General features: G+C 34.4%; 1 protein-coding gene across 2 annotated transcripts in view; it reads right to left on the bottom strand.

The window, feature by feature from the left end:
* LOC137619581 (uncharacterized) overlaps positions 1-10,000 on the bottom strand; it is a 177,910-nt gene that overhangs the window by 9,899 nt on the left and 158,011 nt on the right. For both annotated transcript variants that reach the window (XM_068349741.1, XM_068349740.1), the window contains 2 exons: positions 9,453-9,603; positions 728-902 (listed from right to left, as the gene is read on the bottom strand). In XM_068349741.1, the coding sequence (XP_068205842.1) occupies positions 728-902; positions 9,453-9,603 (326 nt within the window). The remainder of the gene's footprint in view (positions 1-727; positions 903-9,452; positions 9,604-10,000) is intronic.

Genomic DNA, 10,000 nt, shown 5'->3' with positions numbered 1-10,000 from the left:
ATTGGGGTACCGTTACTCTTATGTCTAGGCAGAGAGAGAGAGAGAGAGAGAGAGAGAGAGAGAGAGAGAGAGAGAGAGAGAGATTTTCTAAACTAGCACGTGATGCTTAATTCATGTTTATCTAGATTCAAAATAAAAAAGTCAAAAGACAACTAAAATAACGATCATATTCTATAGCTAAACTAAGACATTTATGAAATAATGGTTGACTTGAAATTTCTTTAGTCCTGAATTATAGAAAAAAGGTTAATATTGCTATTACTCCCTGTTGGAGCCCTTGAGCTTATAGCATCCAGCTTTTCCAACTAGGGTTGTAGCTTAGCTAATAATAATAATAATAATAATAATAATAATAATAATAATAATAATAATAATATTAATTAATAATAATAATAAGGATAATAATAACAATAATAATAATAATAGATAATAAATAATAATAACCAAAATAACAACAATAATAATAATTATGATAATAATAATAATAATAATAATAATAATATTACAATTAATAATAATTATAATAATAATAATAATAGATAATAAATAATAACCAAAATAACGACAATAATAATAATTATGATAATAATAATAATAATAATATTACTATTAATAATAATAATAATGATAATAATAATAATAACCACAACAACAACAACAACAACAATAATAATAATAATAATAATGATAATAATAATAATAATGAGAAGCAACAAACATATATTACCGTAAGCCTTAAAATCCCGAGTGTTGACATTCATCTTAGCCTCCCTGAAGTTCTGCTTCTCTTCAACCTCCAGCCTCCGTAAAGATTCCAGAAGCTTCTTCACCTTTTCAGCGTCACTTGGCGTATGGGGTTTGACTCCGCTTCCGGCAGTGATCCGGTATGAATCGAGTTCATTCTTTGAGAAATCAAAATGCATTTTGTGATTATAGTCAAATTTTTTTAGTGAGGCAGATTTGCATCGACTCGCAGGGGTGCCCTTTCAGATCGGAAAAGCCTCCTAATAACTGATTGGTCGGACAAAAATACTTCCGACAAATCAGCTGTAGGGAAACTTTTCCGAGCTAAAAGGGCACCCATGCCAGTCGGTGCAAATCTGCCTCACGAAACAAAATTGACTATTTTTATTAATTTAAAGAGTAAGTTAATCACTACCGTGTGTTTTTAGATCAATGTCTATATCTGTTCTTTTATTACCAGTATACGCAATCCGTCATAAATGTAGGCTAAATAATTAGATATGTACACACGCATACATACACACACACACACACTCTCTCAAGGGTATGAATATTCTCCCTCTCCCCTACCCGAGGGACGGGGAGTGGCAAAGTAGTCATACGTTTGACAATGCCACTCAGCGTGACAGTAGGTGTATATATATATATATATATATATATATATATATAAAATATATATACATATACACATTTATATATATATATACATATACACACACACACACACACATATATATATATATATATATATATATATATATATATATACATATATATATAAGAATATACAGACACTTGCTCTTAATCATATAGGAGATTCTATCGTTTGAAATGTTTTAGAAAAATAAGATTTTCCAATTATTGTGATTTAAAATATGATATTTATTGGACTTCAGAAAATATTGAAAATAATTCATCTGCATTTGATAAATTGCGTGGAGGTAATTTTCCCGTCTATATCTGAATCAGATATCTCTCTCTCTCTCTCTCTCTCTCTCTCTCTCTCTCTCTCTCTCTCTCTCTCTCTCTCTCTCTCTCAAAATCATTAATTCTATGTTCAACTAACTAGATCTTAGTTATGTCTTGACAAAATTGAAATAACTGCAGAGTAAATAAAACTTACATTGCAACTGAGGAAAACCATTAAGTAATCAATGAATATCTAAATTAAGGTTAAAAATCTATACTGAAGATAAGTAAGATTTCATGTCGTTATCATAATGTTATCCTGAAACGCATATAAATATAAAGAAGATTTGTAACAGTATATTTCTTTACATTGATGTTTTCGCGGTGAATCGAGATAGACCTTGGATTTGGGAAGCATTACTGAAAAGGTGCAACAGATGGCGTAGAGAAGGACAATTGTTTAGAGTACTAATTCACTGAAGATTTGTGTTACCGTCACTCGAGGCTCAAGGAGTAAAGCCGCAAAGGATATCCTGGTCTTCGGAAGGTAATCCAACAGAACGACGTGTAAAAGTTAAGTCGCATCACGATAATCGATCTCAGTAAAAGGTAAATAGAATAGAAGAAAACAATGAATGAAATACAATCAAATCTCCATAAGCAATGGAATCTTTTCTTTAATGAGAGATTGCTGGCAACGACGTCTTCCCGACACGGGATCTAGCTCGTAATCAGCCCATCTGTGATGATAGTGATATGGCCAGGCGATATGATAGGGAAGGTTTGTCCGAAGTACATTTGCCTGAACTGAATGTTAATATGGAAAAAAGTGAGCATGAATAGAGGTACAACTTGAAGAAAGTGAGCATAAATGGAGGTACAACTGGAAGAAAGCGAGCATGAATGGTGGTAAAATAGAAGAAAGCGAGCTTGAATGGAGGTAAAATGGAAGAAAGTGATCATGAATGGAGGTACAACTGGAAGAAAGCGAACATAAATGAAGGTAATTTGGAAGAAAGTGAGCATTAATGGAGATACAACTGGAAGAAAGTGAGCATGAATGTAGGTAAAATGGAAGAAAGTGAGCATTAATGGAGATACAACTGGAAGAAAACGAGTATGAATGGAGAAAAAACGTAAGAAAGCGAGCATGGAATAAAGGGAACATGGATGGGGGTAAAATGGAAGAAAGTGAGCATGGATGGAGGTAAAATGGAAGAAAGTGAGCATGGATGGAGGTAAAATGGAAGAAAGTGAGCATGAGCGGAGGTAAAATGGAAGAAAGTGAGCATGAATGGAGATGAAATGGAATAAAATGAGCATGGATGGAAGTAAAATGGAAGAAATTGAGCATGGATGGAAGTAAAATGGAAGAAAGTGAGCATGGAGGTAAAATGAAAGAAAGTGAGCATGAATGGAGGTAAAATGGAAGAAAGTGAGCATGGGCAGAGGTAAAATGGAAGAAAGTGAGCATGAAGGGAGATCAAATGGAAGAAAGTGAGCATGAATGAAGGTAAAATGAAAGAAAGTGAGCATGAATGGAGGTAAAATGAAAGAAAGTGAGCATTAATGGAGATACAACTGGAAGAAAGCGAGTATGAATGGAGAAAAAATGTAAGAAAGCAAGCATGAATGGAGATAAAATGGAATAAAGGGAACATGGATGGAGGTAAAATGGAAGAAACTGAGCATGGATGGGGGTAAAATGGAAGAAAGTAAGCATGGATGGAGGTAAAATGGAAGAAAGTGAGCATGGATGGGGATAAAGTGGAAGAAAGTGAGCATGAATGGAGATGAAATGGAATAAAGTGAGCATGGATGGAAGTAAAATGAAAGAAAGTGAGCATGGAGGGGGATAAAATGGAAGAAAGTGAGCATTGATGAAGGTAAAATGGAAGAAAGTGAGCATGAATGGAGGTGAAATGAAAGAAAGTGAGCATGAATGGAGGTAAAATGGAAGAAAGTGAGCATTAATGGCGATACAACTGGAAGAAAGCGAGTATGAATGGAGAAAAAATGGAAGAAAGCGAGCATGAATGTAGATAAAATGGAGTAAAGGGAACATGGATGGAGGTAAAATGGAAGAAAGTGAGCATGGATGGAGGTAAAATGGAAGAAAGTGAGCATGGATGGAGGTAAAATGGAAGAAAGTGAGCATGAATGAAGGTAAAATGGAAGAAAGTGAGCATGAATGAAGGTAAAATGGAAGAAAGTGAGCATTAATGGCGATACAACTGGAAGAAAGCGAGTATGAATGGAGAAAAAATGGAAGAAAGCGAGCATGAATGTAGATAAAATGGAGTAAAGGGAACATGGATGGAGGTAAAATGGAAGAAAGTGAGCATGGATGGGGGTAAAATGGAAGAAAGTGAGCATGGATGGAGGTAAAATGGAAGAAAGTGAGCATGGATGGAGGTAAAATGGAAGAAAGTGAGCATGAATGAAGGTAAAATGGAAGAAAGTGACATGAATGGAGTTAAATGAAGAAAGAATGCAAGAATGGAGGTAAAGTGGAAGAAAGCAAGCATGAATGGAAGTACAACTGGAAGAAAGCAAACATGAATGGATGTAAAATGAAAGAAAGCAAGCATGAATGGAGGTAAAATGGAAGAAAGTGAGCATGAATGGAGGTAAAATGAAAGAAAGTGAGCATGAATGGAGGTACAACTGGAAGAAAATGTGCATGAATGGAGGTAAAATGGAAGAAAACGAGCATGAAGGGAGATCAAATGGAAGAAAGTGAGCGTGAATGGAGATAAAATGGAAGAAAGCAAGCAATAAGGAGGGACAACAGGAAGAAAGCGAGCATGAATGGACTTAAAATGAAGAAAGCATGCAAGAATGGAGGTACAACTGGAAGAAAGTGTCCATGAATGGAGGTAAAATGGAAGAAAGCAAGCATGAATGTAGCTAAAATAGAAGAAAACATGCAAGAATGGAGGTATAACTGGAAGAAAGCGAGCACGAATAGATGTAAAATGAAAGAAAGCAAGCATGAAGGGAGGTAAAATGGAAGAAAGTGAGCATGAATGGAGGTAAAACGAAAGAAAGTGAGCATGAATGGAGGTACAACTGGAAGAAAGTGTACATGAATGGAGGTAAAATGGAAGAAAGCAAGCATAAATGGAGTTAAAATAGAAGAAAGCTTGCAAGCATGGAGGTAAACTGGAAGAAAGCGAGCAGGAATGGAGGTACAACTGGAAGAAAACAAACATGAATGGAAGTACAACTGGAAGTAGGTTGGCTAAGGCACCAACTACCCATTGAAATACTAACACTAGAGAGCTGTTGGGTCCTTTGACTGGCCAGACAGTACTACATTGGATCCATCTCTCTGGTTACGGTTAATTTTTCTATAGCCACGAATGAAAAAATGCAGGATTTCGTTGTATTAGTGCACATACACACATATATCTATGAAATATATACATGCAAACACACGCACACACATACACACACACATATATATAAATATATATATATATAATATATATATATATATATATATATATATATATATATATATATATATATATTTGAGCGTGTGTGTGAGTGTGTTTGTTTGTATGCATATATTTCATAGATATATGTATGTATGTGCACTAATATATATATAATATATATATATATATATATATATATATATATATATATATATATATATTATACATACGCATGCGACACCTAATAGGATAATTAACCTTTTAAAGCAATTACGGAAGCCTTTCAAAGGGGATCCTGTAAATATATAATTATTACCATATATTCGATAGAAAAATTAATTTCACATTATTACTGTTTAATTTCATTGGATTGAAAATAATAATGATAATTATTATTATTATTATTATTATTATTATTATTATTATTATTATTATTATTATTTCTTAAGTTAACACCGTCTTCCGTCTGGAAAGGAGGCAAAAATTTCCCTGAGGTCTGTTGTTGGAGTCTGTGACTCCAAAAGGTCTCCAGGAGACTGAAAAGTCTTCAGAATCCTTTCAAGACTCTCTTTCATTTTTTTCAAACCAATGCTGATACGAACTTCTGTATAGGTATGTATAGTTATGACTATCATGTTCAAACAATTATTTGGTGTGTGTGTGTGAATATGATCGGACAATTTGTTAGAGGAAAATACAACTGGCCTCAAAATGCAGCTTCAGTTATCCAAGAACGGAACGCTGCGTCCTTTGTCCTCAAATGGTTTTCGTGGCTTCTCACAGAGGCGTCGCCTTTTGGAGACTGTCGTTCAGTCGCCTCCCAGGATGGCTTCCTCGGTGGGTGGCTGCAGCCCTGTCCTTGGATTCGGGGCTTTTTGAAAGCCCGTGAGGAACTACGTGGGTGTGAACTTGGATTGCGGCAAATGGAGGCAGAAGCTTTGGGATTCAAAGACCAGTTGAAATCACGATGGTTTGTTGGCAAACTTCTCCCCGAATTTGACATCGGAGCGAGGGAAGAAATCCTTTCTCATGGTAACAAGACACCTTACATCGGTTTGGCTGCTTCTGGCGCCATATTCGGTGGAATAATATTTGCTATGAGAAGGAGGGCTAAAGAAGGACAACTAAATTAATTGAGAAGAGTAAAAGATGAGATGAATACAGAAAGAGACGCAAGAAAAACTGAAATCCCAGAAAGACACTGAGTATGAAAAGCTGAAAATTGACGGCCAAAAAGATCTTCAGATGAAGGAACAGGAGAAGAAACAGGAAATTCTAAGCATGGAAATGGAAGAAATTAAGGAAATTCATAATGAGAAAATAGAAAAACTGCAAAACGACTGCTTCCAAAAAGATCTTCAGATGAAGGAACAGGAGAAGAAATAGGAAATTCTAAGCAGGGAAATGGAAGAAATTAAGGAAATTCATAATGAAAAAATAGAAGAACTGCAAAACGACTGCTTCCAAAAAGATCTTCAGATGAAGGAACAGGAGAAGAAACAGGTGATTCTAAGCAGGGAAATAGAAGAAATTAAGAAAATTCATAATGAAAAAATAGAAAAACTGCAAAACGACTGCTTTCAAAAAGATCTTCAGATGAAGGAACAGAAGACGAAACAGGAAGTTCTTAAAACGGAAATGGAGGAAATGGAAGAATTTAAGAAAATCCATAATAAGAAAATTGAAGAACTCGAAAATGACTGCGTCCAAAGAGATCTTCAGATTAAGGACCAAGAAAAGTTACTGGAAATTCTAAAAACTGAAAATATCTTCTGCATCTCCTTCGAGCTGAAACGAACGCAGCCTCTGGAACCACCCTTAACATGGATATCATATTGGACTGCTGCCAAGCCATTGAGAAAGGTCTTCAAGGATGCAGAGCGTACATGCTACGAGGAAAGCACCTTCTCAAACTTGGCCTTTTCGACGCTGCCATGAAGGAATTCGAAGCTGTTAGAACGGTAAAGGGATCTGAGGAATGTTTGAACTTCATAGAAGATGCTAAGGCGCTAAAGAAGAAATGGGAAAGCCAAAGCCATTATGAGGTTTTGGGTATGGGTCAGACGGCCACGAGGGCAGAAATTTTAAATGCCTTCAAAGGCTTGGCCTTGAAGTTACATCCGGACAGACACGGGGACAAACACGAATTCATATAGGAGGCAATGACTTTTGGAATAATTTGTAAATTTTGGTCAGACTGAAAAACCTTACTCATGCACATTTCACGAGTCCAATAACAATTCACTTGGGAGCACCACCATATGCAGCAGTAGCGACACTACGGGGAGAGATAGGAATGTCCGAAATGAAGACTAGGATAGCAGGAGGAAGGCTAAGGTTTGTGAAAGGGATAGAAGAGGGGAGAAATGATTTGCTGAAGACAATTCTGGAAGAAATGAAAGAAAATGAAAATAACAGGTGGATGAAAGAGACTAGGAAATGGATGAAAGATATGGAAATGAACGATAGAACCTTTAGAAGAATGGGAAGAGAAGAGCTCAAGGCCAAAATTAGAGAAGTAGATGGTAAAAAGTGGAGGGATGAGATAAAAGAGAAAAATGGTTTAGAAATATACGAACAAGAAATAGGGCAAATGGGAGAAGAAATGTTTTATGATAACAAACCTAATTCTATTATAATGTATAGAGCTAGGGCCAACTGTTTGAAATTAAATGATAGAAAAAGACATGAAGTAGGAGGTAGGGTAGAATGCAAACAATGTGGGGCAGTTAATGAAGACCTCACCCACTTTATTCTTGAGTGTCCAGACCTCAGCGACGAAAGAAGAAAAATAGTGGAATTGCAATAGCCGTATGAAGAAGAAAAGAAAAAGATAATAGGAAACGTGCTGTTCAAGAAAGAAGGAATAGAGAAAAGAAAAGAATATATTTATCAAATGTGGAAAAAAAAGAGAGAAGAAAATAAAAGAATTAGAATAAAGAAGAAAACCAAGGAGGTGCCGATGGAAAGGCGAATCCCTCCGCCCAACAACTGAACTGAACTGAACTGAACTGAAAGATAGCATAGCAACAATTGGTATGCAGCAGTTCTGTATATATGAACATTACGTCTTTTTGTCCATTGGTTCTCTCTCCCAAACCTTACACTAGCCATCCACTATGGTTTTATGAGTTAACCCATCACAGAGTTCTTGATTCACGCATATAATGTGATCGTCATTAACATGTAATCAGTAACTATGACACATAATGCCTAAATATTCTGTCATGCAATATTTCAAGCATTAAGTGACCTGTCTATAGAATCTATAAACTACAGTAGAATTCATTTGAGGTGGCACACTCTTTCTTACCTTAATGTGAACCGTACTTTTATAAAAAAAAAAAAAAAATACTTAACGAGACCAAAAAATCTATGAATACATCTAACTAACATTACATATTGTAAGCTAGGAGAATATATAAAGTAATATGAAGATGATTTGTAATATTATTGGTCTCAGATGATTGACTTCCCACAGAATCATAAGTCTTCCCTGAAATACTTTGCTAGGCCTATGCTGAATTGTTTCAAACCAATTATTAATCATAAGTCTTCCCTGAAATACTTTGCTCATATAGGCCTATGCTGAATTGTTTCAAACCAATTATTGATATACTATCTTGAGAAAATGAATTGTTCTTGGATTTGTGAATTATGGATGAGTAAAGTTTTACAGTCAGACCAAAATTTACAAATTATTCTAAAATTCATTATTTTAGTGAATAACATTTCTGCTGGAGTATTATATAGAATAACATAACATATGGATCTATAGAACGTAATTATAATTTGGAATCATTACCCAAAAAAATATGATACTGGTGAATCGGTATTGAATTACTTACAAACAAAATGACTCCTTTCTCGTAACCACTCTATAGACCCAATCTGCCTACCCTACACTTTCCGCATCTAGAATCACACTCTTTATATATATATATATATATATATATATATATATATATATATATATATATATACATACATATATATATATATATATATATATATATATATATACATACATATATATATATATATATATATATATATATATATTATATATATATATATATATAAATTATATATATATATCATATTATATATATATATAATATATATATTTATATATATATATGTATGTATATATATATATATATATATATATATATATATATATATATATATATATATATAAAGAGTGTGATCGCTGATTGGTTGGACAAGATAATTCTAACCAATCAGCGATCAGGAAACTTTTCCGAGCTAAAAGGGCACCGCCACGAGTCGGTGCAAATATGCATCGCTAAAAGAAATAGAGACAAGTAGAGAATACCCAAGTGTTCATCTCACCGTAACTTCTTCCATCTGCTGTTGAGAGCGGCTGTTGATCTTGAATGTTGGCGGAGGATAAGAAAGGATCATGGCTGCTTCCTGCTTCACAGCTTCTAGTGCAATGTTCCAGGATGTTTTGGCGGGATCTCCTGCTACGATATATTCATCGCTGTCCCAAAGAAATTAAAAAGGCATTTTATGAAGGGCTTTTGTCAATGAGAACATGTAAGGTCAAGTAATCAGTAGGGCAAACGAAAGAGATGATCTTTAGGTTGTATTAGAGTTGTTTCAATCGTTTCCCTTCCCCAATTGATTAGTTATTAGGTTATTTTGACCTTTAGTTACATCAATATTATCTTTATTGACTATTAATGAGAGAGAGAGAGAGAGGTAAATTTGTAACGCTAGGTCTTTATCTTCTTTCATAGAGTAATTTCTTGAAATATTTATTTACATAATTATTTTGATTGACATCGCACAGGTTTCCGAATGAATAAATCTTTTATTGATGTAGCTCAAAGTAATATATATATTTTTCTAGCTATTCAAAGCTAAGTGAAAATTAT

This window comes from Palaemon carinicauda, chromosome 26 (genome assembly GCF_036898095.1).
Source record: "Palaemon carinicauda isolate YSFRI2023 chromosome 26, ASM3689809v2, whole genome shotgun sequence".
Taxonomy (NCBI): domain Eukaryota; kingdom Metazoa; phylum Arthropoda; class Malacostraca; order Decapoda; family Palaemonidae; genus Palaemon; species Palaemon carinicauda.
The sequence above is the reverse complement of the archived record's forward strand: the minus strand, read 5'-3'. Positions and strand labels throughout refer to the sequence as shown.